The sequence below is a fragment of the Takifugu flavidus genome, chromosome 5, assembly GCF_003711565.1.
Source record: "Takifugu flavidus isolate HTHZ2018 chromosome 5, ASM371156v2, whole genome shotgun sequence".
In the NCBI taxonomy this organism is placed as follows: Eukaryota; Metazoa; Chordata; class Actinopteri; order Tetraodontiformes; family Tetraodontidae; genus Takifugu; species Takifugu flavidus.
This window is the reverse complement of record NC_079524.1, coordinates 4,063,567-4,081,631: the sequence shown is the minus strand read 5'-3', so window position 1 is coordinate 4,081,631 and position 18,065 is coordinate 4,063,567. Positions and strand designations below refer to the sequence as shown.

The following is an 18,065-nucleotide window of genomic DNA, read 5'->3' as shown; positions in this document are numbered from 1 at the left end:
CAGCTGACAACAACTGGAGGCTGAGGATTAAAGCTTCCGCCATGATCCCACAGCAGGAGAGGCAGGAGGACTATTTGTCCCCTCCTGAATGAAGCTGTTCCAGAGGTTTGGCTTTGGTGGCACTGAGTCGCCATGAAACCTCAGACTGACCCTCTGATTAACCTTCACGTTAGCTCGCCGCGTCGGTATTTGCATGGTTCAGTTTCAAAGTTAGAGTAGAATCCACAATTTGTGAATCCACAACATTTCAAAAGCGCTTTCAGATAAATGAATAAATCTCAGCGCTTCATAATTCAGCGTCACTTTTATTTCGTTTGACTGACATTTTCACTCCTTTCTCGCCGTCCTCCGCGACGGCCTGCTCCCGAGAGCGAGGAGGAGATTATGGGCTGAAAGCAGAGCAGGAGAGGGAGAATGGTCGTGCTGTGAGGGTTGAGAGAACCGTCCTCCACCCTGACTGGCAGCCGCCAAGGTTAGCCCACGCGCCCGATTAAAGGAGGCGGGTCCGGAAAGCGGTGCTCAGCCCCCGAGGTCACGATTGTGGACAACTAGCGGCGCTATCAGCTCTAATCCCAGCCTAAAGCTCCACTCCTCATCCCAGAGGACTGATATTGCTGCCAGTCTGGGATGGTTTTTGCAACAGTTTTGTGATTTTTTTTCTTTTCTTTTCGCATGGAATCACTGAGCAGAGCATCAAGTGTGCTTTCATTGCAGTAGGAAGCAAAAATCCAATCTAAAATACATCGAAATGAGTCTGGAATCGCAGCGAAGTGTTCAGGAACCTCAGAGATATGCCGATCGTATGATATGAATGAAGGTTACTGCAGGTCAGGATTCTCAGAAGAGCACAGATCTTCTTATCTAGTTTCACTTTCATTTCTGTTTATTAATATTGGGAACTATGTGAAACACTACGTGACTCCAGAAGGACCTTTAAAAACAAGGAGTAATCAAAAAGCTAGAAGAGACGGGAGCACATCTGCCTTGTTTTCTTTTGGGGTGGGGGGCAGGAAGTGAGTGAAAAGAGAAAACACAGCAGCTTAATCAGGTGCTTCTCAGCTGAAGGCCGGCGGAACTCAGGAAGCAAAGAGGAGGCCTGCGGCCGTCCGTTGGTTGGCAGCTTTTAATTACGCCAAATAATGCAGACACAACCAAAAGAGGGCCATTTAAACACTAGCCATTCTGATTGTGACTGCATGCTAAGCTAGCTAGCCTCTTGCTTTAGTATCCAGGTTGAAATTTGGGCACTTCTGAGCATTTTAGGCAGCAGTTTAAGTGGTGCGTTCAGGTGAACATGGTTCAAACTAAAGAGAAGGAATTAATGTTGGCGCAGGAAACTCTTCGCTGTGTGGTAAAACCCGGTTCCAGCATTACCTTTGACCGGATGATCCTCATCAAAGGACATTAAGACGCTCCTTAATTAACGAATTGACATGTGAAAAAGCTTAAGCTTTTCAAACACACCCTGTTTTCTTCGTCTCACTACTTTCAAAGAAACATGCAATTAAGTGAAGAACGGTGGGTGAATTTATGTCAAAAGGAGAAAGAACTATTCTATAATAATTAAATAACTGCATGAAAGGAGTTAGTGTTAAAAAAGACAATGAACACGTGAGGAAATGAGCATTTTTCTAGCTGGTCGCGTAGCTAAATAAATCCTGGCAGCTCCACCTGCCCACACCTCAGTGATAATAGAATAATTCACTTGCCCTTGAGCCCCTCACCATACATCCATGCACAACTCCTTACCGGGCCGCTGGCAAATTGAATGGACCTCCTCTCCGTTAAAAAAGTGTAATGACTCCCTCGGATGGGCCTGTAAATAACGCAGACGGGCGCGTCCGACCAATTTATTATCTGACTTTAAAGGAGGTTCGCGCAGAGGAGAAGGTCACTCCATCATTGATCAGCGCTTCCCTGGTAGGGAAATGTTAATTATGTGTACCAAGGTGGGCCGAATCCATTGTGTGTGTGTGTGTGTGTGTGTGTGTGTGTGTGTGTGTGCTGTCATTTTTTCATATAAACATGTGATAAGTGTTGAGTTTCTCTGTGAGATTCACCATGAAGATGTCTTTATATTTCTATGCCTTCTGTGCTTGATTCTTCCCCTCGCCTCCAGCTGGAGCTTTACCCCCCTTTGTCAGGGTGCAGCTTTGTGAAATGGGCTGTGTCACTGGGGATTTTTAAGTTGGGCTGGATAGAACAGAAAACACTGAGGTCTTGACCCGCGACTGTGACATCTTAGCTGTTTATTTGCAGAAATATAGCAACAGCACATGAGAGGATGCTTGGATTTTGTAATCCCACACATTATGCTCCGTCTTGCTTCCAAAGGTTAACAAAAAACAGTCTCTTAATCAGATCAAGTCTATCAGTCATGTGGCGGCGCCCACACTGATTAGCATCGATGGAGGAGAGGTGGGCGGAAGAGCGGGGAAGTCAGCAGGTGTCCTGATTGCTCCATTTTTAAATGATTACTTTAAATAGGAACGTCGGGCAGCACAGCTAATGAAGTCGTGCTAAAGAGCCGCAGTGGTATTATACTGCACAGAGTGTGTGCACGCTGTTGTCATCAGTCACGAACACAGGGAGCGATACAGACACGATTTAAAACTGCCGTGGAGGAGCAGACGTCAGCTTCAAATATACATGACTGCTCAGGCTGGTGAGCAGAGAAGAAGGAGGCATCCAGAAAAATAACAGTTCGCATCCGTGTCTGCATCCACAAGCAGTGTTTGGATGCTAACGTGGGAGGAGGTCTTGACTCTGATGCCCCGCAGACAGCTAGTGTGTGAAAAAGAGGAGAAAAAAGACTCGGCTCATCGGACGAGACTCAAGTCGACAGAGACAGAAGGTTAAAGCAGCACGGGAGCTGAGGCGAAGGGCGCCCGCGGGCCCGGCAGAAGCTCGTGAGCATAGTCGGGAATTAGCTGGCAGGAGGACGCACTTAGCCGATGTTAGCGCTTGAACTGGCGCAGGAGATCTGCGCCTCCATCTGTCGCGTGCCGCACCTGAGCTTGGCTTACCAGATGCACGACCACATTGATTAGCAAAGCCATAAAAACAACTTTAAATGCCCATTTTCACATTTCAACAGCTGGGATATAAACGCAGAGGTAGTATCTTTATTTAGACATTTTCTCTCCTGAGACTATTTAACGAGAGAAGACACGGCATCGTTAACCACCGAGGGAGAAAACAGCGGAGGACACCAGTGACACCTTGTCACTGAGGTTCTATTTGGAGGCATAATTACCGGAGAATATCAAGATCTTTCCGTCCTTTTATGCTGGAGGTTTTGCTTGGTCCATTCAGCCTCCTGGTGCCAGTGGCGACCATCCACAGGCCCGGTGTGTTTACTGATGAGTTAGGGCTTCTCATTAATGCCGGACAGGTTGAAACAGAGAGAAGCTGGAATCAGGATGCACGCGGAGGCCTGCGCATCCAGACAGCAACTCCAAAATGATTGCAGGGAATGATTCCCACGGAGCGTCTAAGAGAATGTTGATGGTGGATAATTGGAGACCTGAGCGGGGTGGAAAACCCATCCCTGACAGAACCTGAAAGTTCTGGCTGCGGCCTGTCATGGATGGTCCCAAATTAGCTTCCGCGTCTTGCGGTTTTCGTTGCAGCGGCTGGGAAATGTTACTTTCCCGCCTAATTGGGCCGTAGAGTTTCAGCCGAACGGCCGTTATATTTTCTGTGCCTCTCGATTAATTCAGAGAGGTGCGCTGCCAACTCTGTGGCGGCTCACGACAATCCTCTTTCTGCCCCCTGGAGACAGAGAATCCGGGTTGTGGAGCTGGCTCCTGCACCAGCTGCACACCTTCGTCCGTCCACCCTGGGCCACCTTCCTCCGGCCTCCTCTGCTTCCTCGCTTTGATCTAATTAAACACAGGCTGCGCTGTGATTGCTGCTCGCAGCCTCGCACATACGGCAGCGTTTGCCGAGGACTCTCCGGTAATCTCCTTCGTACGGGAGGAAGCGGCGTCGCACAGGTAGCTAATTAAAGCAAACTCTGACTGCCTCCCTCACTCTGCCTCTGCACAACGAAGCCTCTAATCTCTTCTAACTTGATTTGGAGGCAAGTCAGTGATGCATATTTAAGCTTGTGTGGAGGAGAAACTCAGTTTGGAAGCCTCCGAAAGAGCTTTGATGCCTTTGACCATGATGATGATAGTTACCGTCCTGATGGTGACATCAGCAGTGTTTGCGTTTCCAGTAGGTGAAGAGGCTAATCTGGAGCCACGCTAGCTCTGCTGTGCAGTCCATGTGAAAATCCCGTCTTTCTGACACCGGACCTGAACTGCAGCTGGTTTCTCTGCGTCGGCATCATAAACCCTGTAAGCAGCAGACACTTGGAACGCTAGCACGTTTCTCCTCAGGCTCCAGACTCAAATTAGCGCTGCGCCGCCGCCGCCGCCGCCCTCAGCAGGCCCAGGTAGAAATGCGGGCGGGCAGAAACAGTTGACACACACAGGCTGAGCTGATGACATTTTCAAATCGCACCTGGAGCAGCAGCGGCGCCGGCCCGCTGGATAAAGCTGTCGCTCAACGCATGACATTATTCAGCATTCCGGCTGAACTGGCTCATGCTGAACTTCAGCATGAGCGGCTCCGGTGAATGAGGGGGGAAAAAAACCTCAAGGTTAGAATTCAATGCCTTGTAAAGTAACTTCCGAAGGAGTCCATCCTGCTTTTACATGCAAAAGTCTTTTGAGGAATTGTCTGGAAAATCTGTTGTTCTTTCCTTCTGTAGATGAAAGGAGGCTCAAACTGGGGCAGTAATCTGGCTTTAAACCATCGCCCTCCTGTCACGCTACATTTGGCTCAAATCAATAAGTCTTCTGACCAAATCCGCAGGTGCTGCCTCCTGTATCGATCCCAGCCTGGTCCAAACGGCCTCTGCTAGTGGGACGCTTCAACGATTCCGACATTTTGATTACCTCATTTGTGATTGGCGCTGTGGACGTGAGTGGAAGCCACGGTGGTGACCTTTGACAGTTTTGCCCTGCTCAAGGTTGCCCCCAGAGACAGTTCCTAGATAAACATGTGTGTTGTTGACTGATGTTTGGCCACCGAGTGGTGAGTCGGATTTTAATGACTCTTTGTGCTCATGATAAGGAAACAAATCAAGAATTACGTTGCTCTCATAATCGACTGAACCAACCTCGTCACTCCTTGCTGGGAGGGCAAAGGTCAGTGTGGTCCTGATTCTGGACAGAGCTTTAACAGTGGAAATCTAAATTCATCACGATCAAGGAGTGTGTTAAAGGCCCTTTAATACAGCTAAATCGTTAACCAAGATAGATCGGCAGCCACAGGAGTGATGCGTTACCATCTGCCAGAACAGCAGATCGCCACCAGAGGTCACTGTTAGTGCAAAAAAACTAAACCTGAAAGCTTTGCTGCGGGCACAGAGCAAGAGTGGTCATCAGTTCACTTCTCCTGCGTGTTGGGGAGAACATCAGTGGTCCTTAACACATTTAAAAATATCTAATTGTTGTTGTCTTTGTAGGCTAATATCTGAATCATTCTTCTTTCAGCTGATGTGGAGCAGAACTGCTAACATTAAATTGAAATGCTCAGGCGAAGTTTAAGGGAATTCTTCGACAGACGAAATTTCTGGAAGTAAAAAAGAAACGGCATCGTTTATTATTTTACATTATTCAAGCCTAATGTGCCGTGAGAGATGATGTTGGACGTTAACTTTAAGGAAAACCTATCAAAGACGCAAACTTGCCCGGAGCCACGATACATCCTAACTGGGGCCAAACGGCCATTAACTCGTTACGGTCGTTTCTCCCATCATGCAGCGAGAGGGGGGGGGGGGGGGGGGCAGGAACTCTATAACCATAATGAGGTAAATGAGGAAGAATCCCAGGTGTAGAGGCAGGAATACACTCTGGCCAGGTCACCTGAAAGGAAAGGAATCAATGCTGAAACCTTCTTGCTGAGTAGCCACTGTGTTAATCACTTTATTGGACTGGAATATAACTTTAATTACCTCCACCCCCTTAATTACCTCCTTGTTTGAAGAATTGCATCTCAACACAAAAGCTTTAATATCAAAGTTTGTTTTTCTGCTTTAACTGATCCAGACTGCGTGAGCGCACGACCGTTTTCAGGAAATCAGGAACGTTCCTCCAAACTCGCCGCTGTTCCCTGAAGAGGCCTTAAACGGCTCACGCACCAGCCTCATCAGACGTGTGCTTGATCGTTTCACGTTGGGGTAATTTTTTTTGCCTTCTTCCTTTGGGAGATGACAGATCTGTTCTCGGACCCGCTCGGAAAGCCACTTTAACGGCGCTCACTTGAGCTCCAGACGCCCATGTTTGCGCTGTAATTGTGGTAGTAGATCAAGTCTTTCTCTCTCCAATTATCTTAAATGTCATCAGTCCTTTAATTATGCTAATCCATTAGCATACGAGCACATAAAAAGTCTTGTATTGTGTGACTCCTAATGGATGCAGACAAGATTTTAATATTGCCAACACTCATTAGACAACAACAATAGAAGAAAATGATTTCCACTGGGGTCACGTGCCCTAAAACGTGACACCAGGCATCGATTGCCTTGTTTTTTCCCTTCAGGGTCAGATCTATTGATTCCTTCGTTTCTTGTTTGTTATTCGCTGGCTCCATCAGATGCGTGTGCTGGTGTGAGCATTCAGCAGGACGGCGACTAGAATTTTGAAGGCTGCAACACACAATAGCTAAACGTCGTACGGCAACGTGTGGCAGCAGGCGTTTGACCGGCGAGAAAAACGTTACAGTCGTTTCAGCTCAACACAATAATCTTGTTCCGTATCAGGATCTGACTGAGAGGGAAAGTGTCGCGGTTTTCAGCCGCATCTCTACCTGCAAGAAATTAAGCACTTGGGTTAATTTGGAACAGTTGGATGAGCACACTGCGGATGAAAACTTGTAATTGCGGCAGCTGCGAGTGCGAGCCGTGTTTATCGCTGCTGTGATTTTGAAAAATTTAAAATGCTAAAAAGGGACGCACGCAGCGCTGTTTTGCTATTTGCCAAACGGCTGCCAGGCGCATCCCGCACACCTGCGCGGCACCGGCGGGGCCCCCCGACAGCGAGCCGGTGTTGTGAGAGGCACCTGGCAGTCAGCGCGCCATCGTCCTGGCACAAGTTGCGGCAGTTTATCTCCGTTTTACATAGCAAATCGTCCGCGGCCAAAAAAAAAAGTGATCCTCTTTCGGCAGGGTTTATCTCACCGTTGCACTCTCACTCGATTTTAATGCATAAATAAACCTACTGATTGTGTGATGTATCCTGTATGGATGCGTCAAACCAACATGTCTGACTGACTATTAAGCGGCCGAGACTGCAGCCACGGTGCCACATGAGCCAAACGCCTTGCTCAAGTGCCCACAGCGAGGATGCTGAGTGAGGATGAGTGGCTTCTCCACTGCCTTTGCTTCTCCAAACCGCCGTTGTCCATTGCAGTTTTTGCTAACGTGGCACCAGGAGATGGGAGGGACGGCTTCAGACAGTGACGAGGGGAAGAAAAGGGGTGAGACTACAAGTGAAGCCAACCTAAACATGCAGATGTAGACAATATCACACAAAAATGAAGCTATCACTATGATATATAATTCAGTGGTGGATATCCTTCCGTCACTCTTTGCAGCATTTCTCTTCAGAGCGCCCCACGTCAGTATTTGTTAGCATCCATGTGGGGTGAAGAGCGGAGGTGTCTGACAGGGGTCAACAGCTCCAAGAGCCAGTCACGGCGTGGTCCAAACAGATCACCGGCAAAAGCACGCGGCGGTCTGACACAAGCACCGGAAGGAGGGGACAAAAAGCCCCCACCTGTGCTGCCGTGCACTGACAGAGCCTTCCCACAATGCAGCTGGGATTACGTTGGAACTGATCTCAAAATATGACTCGATTATACCTGTTTTATAGTAAACCACTCTCGTCAGGATTTCCAAGGATCAGCGTCCACGTAAATTTTCACCATCGACTGCTTACAATAATCCTCTTGGTACAGCAGCGCAGCGTCATTTTAAAGCAGTTTACTAGCCGGTGCTTTGGATCGTCCCCCGACTGCTGCCTAGTCAAGAATATACTGAAAATATAGATTAAAGTGTGTGTGTGTGTGTGTTCTTGTTCATGTTACATAGTGAGGACCTAGATACAAAAACCTGCACAGTGAGGACATCTTGCTGGTTGTTGCTGGTTGTCACAACAACAAAGGGTATTTGGAGGATTAAGACACCATTTTTATGTTACTGATTTGTTTTATAGTAAAGAGCTTGAGAAACTATTATGTCTAGGCCGTCACAAAGACAGCAGTTCATACTTGAAAGCTGTTTGACACATAAATCTAGATGTTTACAGAGTGTTGAGCCACAACTTAAGGTGCCTATCAGGAGAATGAGCTTTTTTAAAAATTTCATATTGACAGCAAATAACAGACAAGCAACAAATAGCTCAGGAGAAAAGGGGCTATCTTCCTGCAGGCCTGTCAATATGTAAACAGTGTTTTGTTGTCCTGTTGTCCTTAGAAGATGGATGATGCATTTGTCAACATGTGTAAATTAGGACGGGCATCTTGCAAGGTCACATAAAGTAAGGCCTGTCTCTCTCTATAATGCCAGCACTAAGAATAATGCTATGGTATTATAATAAAGTTGCACGATTTAAATAAAAAGAGACTTTAAGCAACATTATCAGGCACAGGCATTTATTAGCTAAGTCCAGGTTATAGGTGTGGGTTCCTGTGCCCCTCTCATCACACTTATCAACCCCGCAGCAGCTGACTTCATCAGCCCATCACCTCTCAAACACTCGGTCATGTTGAAGCATCTAGTTTGCTGTTTAACATCATTAGTTCCCTGCCGAGGGCGCCACATCTTCTGCCGAGGAGCAGAGAAAAACAAAGGTGAGGAAGATGGGAAGTGACGGCTCTGGCTTGTTTTTCACTGGTGGAAGAGGAGAGGAGGAGGCGTTGACGACCTAATCTCCGGGCCTGATTATCTCCTCGTTACAATCAGACGGGAGCCACTTGAAGCACAGGAGAATGTGTAATTACATTCAATCTCCCGTGACTAACGCGCGATAATGCGCCCGGATTTAAAGGCGGGCTCGCGTCAAATCGCCTGGCTTGTTTAGTCATTCGTTCTGCGGATGTTTGGCGGCTCAGGTGGAAGTGAAACGCTTGATTTAAACCCCAAAATAATCTGCTCTCATTTCAAATCTGCACAGCAGAGGGTTCTGTTTTTGCTTTGAAATCCGTGTTTTTAAATGTCTGGAACAAAAAGGCCAGCCGGAGTGATCATTCACAGAAAAGTCAATCCCTCGATCTGAGGGATAATCTGACCTTCCTTTCTTTCTGAAGAGAGAAATGGAAGAAAAAAGAAGGCTACCGGAGCCTCCCGAACAACTCCCTTAGCTACCAACAACCGGAGTCACGTGTTCAAGTTCTCAGACACACAAACTGACGCTTGCACGCTTCTTTCTGCTTGTCCACAGCTTGGAGACGACGGCCTGCCAGTCACTCAAGAGAGATGAGACAAGCACGGATGGAAAGGTGGACACCAAAGGAAGAAACGGCTGTATTAAAGGAAAAGGACGCAAGCGCCATCGCAGGGCCAGGAGGTAAATTTGTCCCCGTGTTGCCACAATCAGTCGCCGCACAGCTTCTTTTGGTTTCAGGAGCTGCTTTGCTAGATTGAAGTGGTTTTAATTTAAATGGTTGTGATAAAGCACAACAGAGCTCCTGCGGGGCCCCAGACTCAAAGTGGGAAGGGAGCTGATCTCAATATTCTGAAAACGCTCTTATCAGGTCGCTCAGACGTGAGGAAAATCCACTGAGCTACTCTGATCTTTTCAGCAAACACTTCGGAAACTAAAATTCCCCAACGCTCCTCACACCCAGAATCATTTTCAGGCTTCTTATTCCAAGGTGACAAAAATCTATTCTTTTTTTTGGGGGGGAGGAATGTCGTAATTAAGTTGACGCCTTCAAAGCGTCTGCAGTCACGTCGCAGGAACACATGCAGCGATATGTAAAATAGGCTGAGGCGTGTTGGACGATGGGGAAAGGCTCCTCTGAACTTTAGTCATTCTGGTTTCAAGTGTCGGAGCAGCACGGCGTCTGACAGTCCTTTTATTCTTTAAGTCTGCGTGAAAATCCAAAAATGATGTGGCCTTTGGAAGTGATGGCTCTTTTTTGGCAGCATACTCTGTACTTAAGTTACAAAGTTACTGATGTGACACATTTCGCAAGCCTTCGTCCGCATTGAGGCAATTTGTTTGTCAAATTTAGAAACTCTTGGTTGACCTTGACCCCAAGTATTTGGTGTTTATTTGTATTTAAGGGTCCCGATGCTCCATATTTGCCATGAATCACTGGTCTTTAGAATGATGAAAGGTGGTCTCCCCTTAATTTCCTCAGTGTAAAGTGGAGGGGCCGTAATGATGGTATTTTCTGCCATAATGCAAAGAACACATCAAAAAGGGAAAAAAAAAAAACATTTGGGAATTTATGAATTAAAGGGAAATCGTGCACTGGATCAGACTGGCCCCCTACAGAGTTCTCAGCTATAAGCTAATATTACATGAAAGGAAGGGGCTGAAAGTGGCTGATTGAGGCTGTGATGGTTGTTCCAATTACAGCTAAAGTTACTCTCTGTGTAAAGCGTCTTCTCTCTTGAGGAAGGCATTCGTTCTTTGGATAGTTATCTCTCTAATTGGCTGGCAGCGGCCCAGCGTTAATTAGAACTCTACTCTCAGTCAGGAAGCTGCCATTGTTACAAACCTGGTTCAGAAGAATAAGGTAGCGGAGCAAAAACCTCAGATAACCTGTTTAGACCTGATTAAATCCAGCTCAGGTCCTGTGACAGAACGAGTGATTAAACATAGCTATTAAAGTTAATGTGCTTTTTTCTGTGGCGTTGCTTCTTTCTCTGCATTTGGCATTGAGAATATTCCGCGCAGATGTGCCAAATCCTTTTATTTTGCCATTGTTTGGCACAATCACATTCCTGGAACAGCAGCCAGTTGACTGCTCTCTCATTTTCCTCACCTCACTTGAGGAAACTCTCTCTGTTTGCTAGGAAGGAAAGCAAATGCACGGTTGTCCTCAGGTGCTGCACCGACTCACAACCAGCCCAAATCTCAGTTCAGACAATATGAAAATCAACCCCAACGCATTGATTTCTCCTTTCCTTCGATAAATAGCAGTGGCCCTATGCCCATGTTTACAATTTTTTGCCATCATAAAGTTAATTTTTATCAGTCTTTCCAATGTTTGGAAAACTTATCTCCTTTAAATATGTTCTTACATCATTATCCTGCAGAATTTTAGTGCTTTATGATACAATAAATGCAGCAACTTCTCAAAAATGTGTCATGAGTCAGATCAGGTGTATACCGTAGATGCATCTGTCCTCTAGGCCAAAGTAAGAAATGTCACAGCCGGCTTTGAAGCCCTCATTCATCACCTGTTAGCAGGTGTTGAGCAGTGACAAAGCATCCGGAGCCTTTCCCAGAACTTTTCAGCCAAGCACAGCGACGCGCTGTTGAGGTCCTAATGTGGCAAAGAGTTCTCATTAGTAGTAGTGAGCGTTTAGCTTCACCCTGCCTAATCAGCCTTAATGCTTCCCAGTTCCTAATGTGCCCAGACTGCACAAAGCCAGGTCATTTATAATCAGGAGACAGTTCTGCATCTGCAAAGTCTGGCCGACGGCCTCCAGAGTCCTGGGGTTGCAAAGATCAAAGTGGGGGAAGGAGGGGTCGCTGTTTGTCACTGTCCTGATCCCTTCAGATCTCTGTCTCTGTGTCAATATGCAACATTTCAAACACCAATTGTACAACTTTGCATACAGTTTAAACATTTAGCTCAGAGCTGAATTGCTACACAGCGAATGGCGGCATGTTGTACATTTGTTTTCATTGCTGAATAAATACTGCACATCTACTTCTTCCTGACGTTTCATTTCCTTGCATATATTAAAAATGTTTCACCTTTTTTCTCCGTTTCAACATTGTATGGGACCAGACTGCCTCTTTGGTCGCTGATTAAACGTCTCCAGCACCGTTCAGCTTTGTAGCATTATGCAAATGCTTAAATCCAACCATCTCCAACTGAACCTTCACCAGACGACCTTTCACGAAACCAATCAAACCCCACATTTGTCCTTGCTGCCACTCTGCCGTGCGTCAGCCCACGCGCTCACTCGCTCGCTCGTTCACCGTCACCTCTGTGCCTCTTGTGAATTCCTGCCTGCACTTGAGCGGCTCATTCAGTCAGCTCGTGGTGCTTTAAAGGCCTTCGTCTCCTCTTGCACATCAGACGGACGACACGTTGGCAGTGGAAGAACAATCAACCTGGTCAGCAGAGGAAGACAGACATTCATTCTACCCAAAGGTTGCACCACGAAATGGACAAACGAATGGAATAACCAGCTGCATGCACATGAACCACAGCAAATAAAACTGCTGAAAACCTTTTAGTAAAAGTGGCGGAGACTTTTCTTTTGAGCTAACTGTGCTTCGTTGAGGTCTGGACTGTTCTGAAGGGAACATCTCATATGGGACATTCGTGGTTGTGTGTCAGGATCAGTCAGAATGCAGTTATTCGGTGGTGACTCATGTGGATTCTGCCCCAGCTCTTCAGTTGGGGTTGTTTATCAGCCGAGACTTGGCTCTCAAATTGAAGAAAAGTGTCAACAACATAGAAAACTGGTTGAAATGAAGTTTTCCCTCAAAAAAAATCACTCCGAGTTGATCTAAAAATACATGGATCTGGGGAAAACTGTTTTATGCCAAGAAAAAGAAATCAGCTGAATCAGAGATGCGCCTTCTGCTTTCAGTCCCTCCTTAGATGAAGAAGTCTCCCCTCGACCCAAAAGGAGGAAGAAGAGAAAGTCTGAGAGGAAGAGGAAACGGTTAGTTTTTGCCTAAACATATATGTGAAAATGTGTAAAGAACGTGTAAATAAAGTTTGTTCTATCCCACCAGGTCTCCTTCTCACAGCCTGACGCCCCCAAGGAAGAAAAAGAAGAAGAAGAAGAAGCGCTCCAAGAAAAGCAAACGTCATAGGTATCTGCAGTTTCCTCCCAAGTTGGGAATTAAGAGCATGACATTTAAGTAACTCTTTTTTTTCTAAATTCCTCCAGGTATACCTCCAAAAAGTCAAAGCACAGGTTTGTACTTCATGTCATTCCAAATATTGCAGCAGGTTTGATTTTTGGGTTCTCTTCCAGTTTCTTCATTTCTTTTCTGTCTCGTAGTTCTATAAAAAGGCTCTCTGTGCCCCCTCGCTCACCCTTCTGTTCCCTTTCATCCCACCAGCTCCTCAAGTCTAAAACGCAAGAGGAAGGAAGAGCGCAAGCACAAGAAAAGGTCAGTCTGAGATGCCTGCATCAGAGCGATGTACTCAACCACTCCCACACCATCCTGTCTCCTGGATGGATGGAAGGATGGATGGATGGATGGATGGATGGATGGATGGATGGATAATAAACCTTTACGAAGTTCATGCCATCTACCGTCTACCAGAGACTAGAATTCTCACTGTTTCATTCTTGCCGTTATTTAGCTCTCGCTGTCTTTTATACTGGCTTCAGCAACATCCAAGGATGAGATGTTTATACTCTTTGAATGCTATGAAAGATTAGAAATTAATTATCATGGCGATGTTTATGAATCTTGACCATATATCAAACAAATGAAATGGGAGACTCCTTGTCAAAGACTTCTTTATTGGCAGGTACATAACTTTTTCAGTGTTTAACAAATAGACCTGAGTATCGTCTGCATAGAGTGATTCCCGGCACATTGAAAATGACCTCTTTCCTGGTCCAAATTAGAAAAAACAAAGTATGGAGCTATTAAAAGTACTGAGCTATTAAAAGTACTCAGCAGTTTTGTGGAATATTTGTCATGCTACTGACTCAAGAAAGGTACTACATCTACTGCTAATGTTTCCAAGCTACCAAATGAAGTAGCTCCTCTCTTTAGTAGGCAGTCTGTTGAAATAAAGTATGTTTGAAGAGCACCTGTATCAGTTATGTACTCACAGAATGTATTTTATATTGAGGCACACTCTGACAATAGCTCCAGTCATTTTAAAAGTAAAACATTTGGTTGTTGCAGGATTGTTTTTTTTACGCCAATAAAGCAGCTAAATTTAAACTGTCACACCAACAACCAAGCTGGCAAACTCCCATCAGCTAACAGCTCTATAAAGACACGGGGAGCAAAGCGCTGCCATCGTGATGCTCTATTAAGCAGTCCAGTACCAACAACAAAACAACGTTAATGTTACTCACTAATGTTACAGATAATTGGGTACCAATCGTTAGCAAAATTAGCAGAAACTTTATCTCCTCTTCTGCTCTTCTAACCGCGTCCTTCAGCTCCCGGACCCACTCCAGACACAAACGGCGCTATCAGAGGTCAGACCTGGACAGTTCTCCCTGCCAATCTTCCAGAGAGGACAGGTACAGATGCATCCATCCTTCCGCACTCCCTAGGTTTATCTTATCAGTCTTCTGGGTTCCTGGTCACACTGCTGAGATGACTGATAAGACAGAGGTGACGTCCTTATCGCAGCTTCACAGGAAATGCCCCCCATTCCACCCCACAAATCAATAAACCCAATTTTGATGATGTATTGAGGAATCTTAAGTCTGCTAATATGAAAGATGCTTTTCATAGGTCATATTGATCACACTGAGCAGGCTGTGTGATTATTTCTCTGTAGCAGCTGGTGAAAAAGATTAGCCTCTTCAGGAACAGCTTAAGTAGCGCACTTTCAAATGCGAAGCTTTATTACCCGTTTGTTATTACCTGTCCCTGAGTGGGTGAAATGTACAGTTTCACCCACTCAGGGAAACTGTACATTCAGCTTGACGTGAACCTAAATTCGGTGTTTTCCTGCAGACACCATCTGCAGAAATCTGTGGTGCACCGACCGTTTGGCAACCTGGTAGCTGTCGTCGAGGACAGCAGCGGAGCACTCGACCAGACGGACATGAGGTGGAGACCAGCAGCCAAATCACTGTGTAAAACGGCTCCAAAATATCGTTCCATCCTCTCAACGGCCACCGTAAGTACACTTTAGGACCCCTAACTGTGCCCCGGCCGTAATTACTCCGTTAAGGCCTTTTAAATAGAATTTATTTCTGCATCAAGAGTTTTTTTCCTCTTTCCAGTTAGAATTCTTGAAGAAAACTAAAGACTTTTTTTTTTTTTTGCAATAATTCGCAGTCTGGTTATTTTATGTAAACGCTCAAGCAAAAGTTTGGAATTAACAGCAAAGATCGCCAGCAGCTTACATAAACTGCGTGGAGGCAGCAGAGGAAACGCAGCTTTTTCTCTAAAGTGAAGAGAACATGTAAAACATGATGTTATTTTTCTGTGTTTGGGAGGTAGACACATTATCAGGCTGTGCTCAGTTAGCAAGCAAAGCGGACTGTTTGCATGAGAAGCTTTAAGTTGATCTGGTTTGGAAGAGCAAGCGTCAGGCTTTCATCACGTCAAAACAAACATTTCGAGAATTAGAGAAAATTTGGAGTCTTCAGATCATGTTGTAAGATCATGTAAAATTTCGCCGTCTAATTAGAAACTTTTAGCAGGATTGACAGAAATAGGGGAATAGATGGCATCACTTCAGATGGACCTTTGAACCTCCCTCATTGAACTAGACCTTCCAGGCGGGTTGGGTAATTTATAAAAATAACCAATTTAAGTCGCGTTCAGGTCCAGCCTCCTTTTATAAAGGTGATATTTTCACAAAAAAAAAAAACCTCGTAAGTCCTAAAACTCATTGTCTCACGCTTGCTGGAGCACGAAATAACTGTAATTTCTCTGCAGCTGTCATTAAATGACGCCGAACACACAGATGAATGTTATTTAATTACACACCACAGGGTTTTAATTGGTTTTCAATAAATTAGTGCATGTATTGAATCATGCCTGGAATTAAGGAGCCCCAAAGTCTGCACAGCTGAAGGGGTAGCACTAAATTATTCATTGCTGCATTTATTTACCATTTTAAAGTCTTTAAATGCAAGACGTATGATTCGCAAAGGGGCTGTAGCATTAGCCTCACAAAATAAAGTATGCTATGGTGACTTTTCCAGGACTGATGTGTTCTATATGTTTGAGTGTGATATATTTTATTCTTGAGTATGCGCAGAGGTGTATTCAAGCTCACATTGTGTGTATCTCCATCAGTCTTGGTCCCTGTTTTCAGGAGATGGGAAGGAGAAAACTCAACAGTACCAGTAAACTACACTTTTTAAATATTCATTCTGTGTATGCTTGCAGTGCCATAAATACTTATGTTCGAGGTGCAATCACCAGCAGGCCTCGCAGGACCTGCGCTTCCCGATATAAAAACAAAAAACCCCAATGAAGGAAAGAAAAGGGAGAATATACATCTGAATCTGGGTTTGAAGAGAGGGTTAATGTCTTTTTCTTGCAATTTACGACTCTAATGATGCACTTATGTTGCCCGCTCTTCCCTTTTTCTTACACCTTACCTACTTAAGGAGGAAATCTTGATTGGTAAGTCGATGCTATCCGCAGATTTAGGGATTTACTTGTAGGTCGGTGCAGGCTAATTACTCACTTCTTACAGGAGAAAAAGCCCAGTCCTGTTCTGAGGGCTACCTTAGTTAGACTGGTGGGAGCTCTCTTTGTCTGCAGTCCTATTCATTTCTACATAATATCCATTTTGTGATGTTTGTTCAATGTTCTTTAAATGAGGCTTTCAAATGGGGCTATTGTTTCTACCTTCTCTTCGCTCAAATTAGAGTCTGTAGATCCTTCCACGCATAGTTTCTTCTTTCTTCTCTGCTCTCCTGTTGCTCCTTTCATATAATCGTATTAGTGTAGCCGCATAGATTTGATCCAGATTAGTTTCCTGTTGGTTTCTATGAGAGATGTTTAGTTTAGACCTTCCTTTGAGGTTAATCGCATGCTTCAAATTTGCATGATGTCTTTACCTTTTTCAAAGTTTTCTGTCCCAACAAAAGAAAATCTCTATTTTCAAGGGAAAATGTGCCTTTGTCAGTTCTCACCCTGCTCACAGCAGGTAGCAGCTTGGCTTCGCCCGGCTCGGTTTGAAGCTGCTGTTGGTTTGTCTCTTCGCAGATTTTGCCGTCACATCCTGGAAACAGACATTCGCGCAGCAAGGAGTCCCGGCAATTAACCGGCCGGAGCGAAGGTCTGCACGGCTACGACTCGGGGAACGACACGTTTTCGCCGCCGTCCAGCAAAAGCGCCATTTCCCCAGCGAGTGCCACTGAGGGCAAGAGGAGCCGCTGCAAACATGTTGACTCACCAGAGAGGCTGAAGATCACTGACGACGTCTCCGATTCGGGAAACTCTGTGACCAGCTACGACTTCCTGTGCAAATCTTACAGGGAGGACGGATTTCCTGCCACAGTTTTCAACAAAAGGTAACGCTGTGTTGACTTTAAATAATCCGGCAGAATCCCAGGAGGAATGCAGGCTGATTATCTTCCGCTCTTTGCGCTCTGCCTTAAGATGATAAAATAATACCGTGAAGAATTCCACCAGGTTAGCGCTTGGCTTTAGCGCTCTGCTAAAGTGTTTTCTTTGTGCAGAGAGGAGATAAGCGTGGGCTGCCGGGTTGAAGTCACACCTCAAAAGACCTCCAGCTGTTCGCGAAGGATGAGCAGGTCATCTCAAAGCCGAAGGTCCTGCCAAAGATCTTCCGGGAGTTCCAAGTACTGCGGCCGCCACTCTCGCAGCCGCTCACTCTCATCGTGCAGGTACCAAATATCACAATCACCCACCCACAACCACCACTAGGAGGCCCATTGATAAATGTGTAGGAAGTGTTGAGTTTTGAGATGCATCCCTCAGAAATGCTGATTTAGAGGTCATCCGGGTCATCGGCAAACAGGCCAAGTCTCCTTCCTGGGTGTTAATAGTGTCCTCAAATGTTAGTCGTCCAAAAAATGGTAAACAGTGGCAACTTTCTCTGGTATACAACCGCCCCATGTATTTAATATTTAATAGCACAGTTTGTTTGTTTTTCACACTGACTTTATATGCTAATGT

General features: G+C 45.5%; 1 protein-coding gene across 1 annotated transcript in view; it reads left to right on the top strand.

Moving 5' to 3' along the window:
• Nucleotides 1-18,065, top strand: part of srrm4 (serine/arginine repetitive matrix 4) — a 28,397-nt gene that overhangs the window by 7,436 nt on the left and 2,896 nt on the right. Inside the window, exons 2-10 of the mRNA XM_057032975.1 lie at nucleotides 9,495-9,620; nucleotides 12,839-12,913; nucleotides 12,987-13,067; nucleotides 13,145-13,171; nucleotides 13,320-13,370; nucleotides 14,387-14,470; nucleotides 14,913-15,078; nucleotides 17,130-17,437; nucleotides 17,606-17,773. Coding sequence (XP_056888955.1) covers nucleotides 9,495-9,620; nucleotides 12,839-12,913; nucleotides 12,987-13,067; nucleotides 13,145-13,171; nucleotides 13,320-13,370; nucleotides 14,387-14,470; nucleotides 14,913-15,078; nucleotides 17,130-17,437; nucleotides 17,606-17,773 — 1,086 coding nt within the window. The remainder of the gene's footprint in view (nucleotides 1-9,494; nucleotides 9,621-12,838; nucleotides 12,914-12,986; nucleotides 13,068-13,144; nucleotides 13,172-13,319; nucleotides 13,371-14,386; nucleotides 14,471-14,912; nucleotides 15,079-17,129; nucleotides 17,438-17,605; nucleotides 17,774-18,065) is intronic.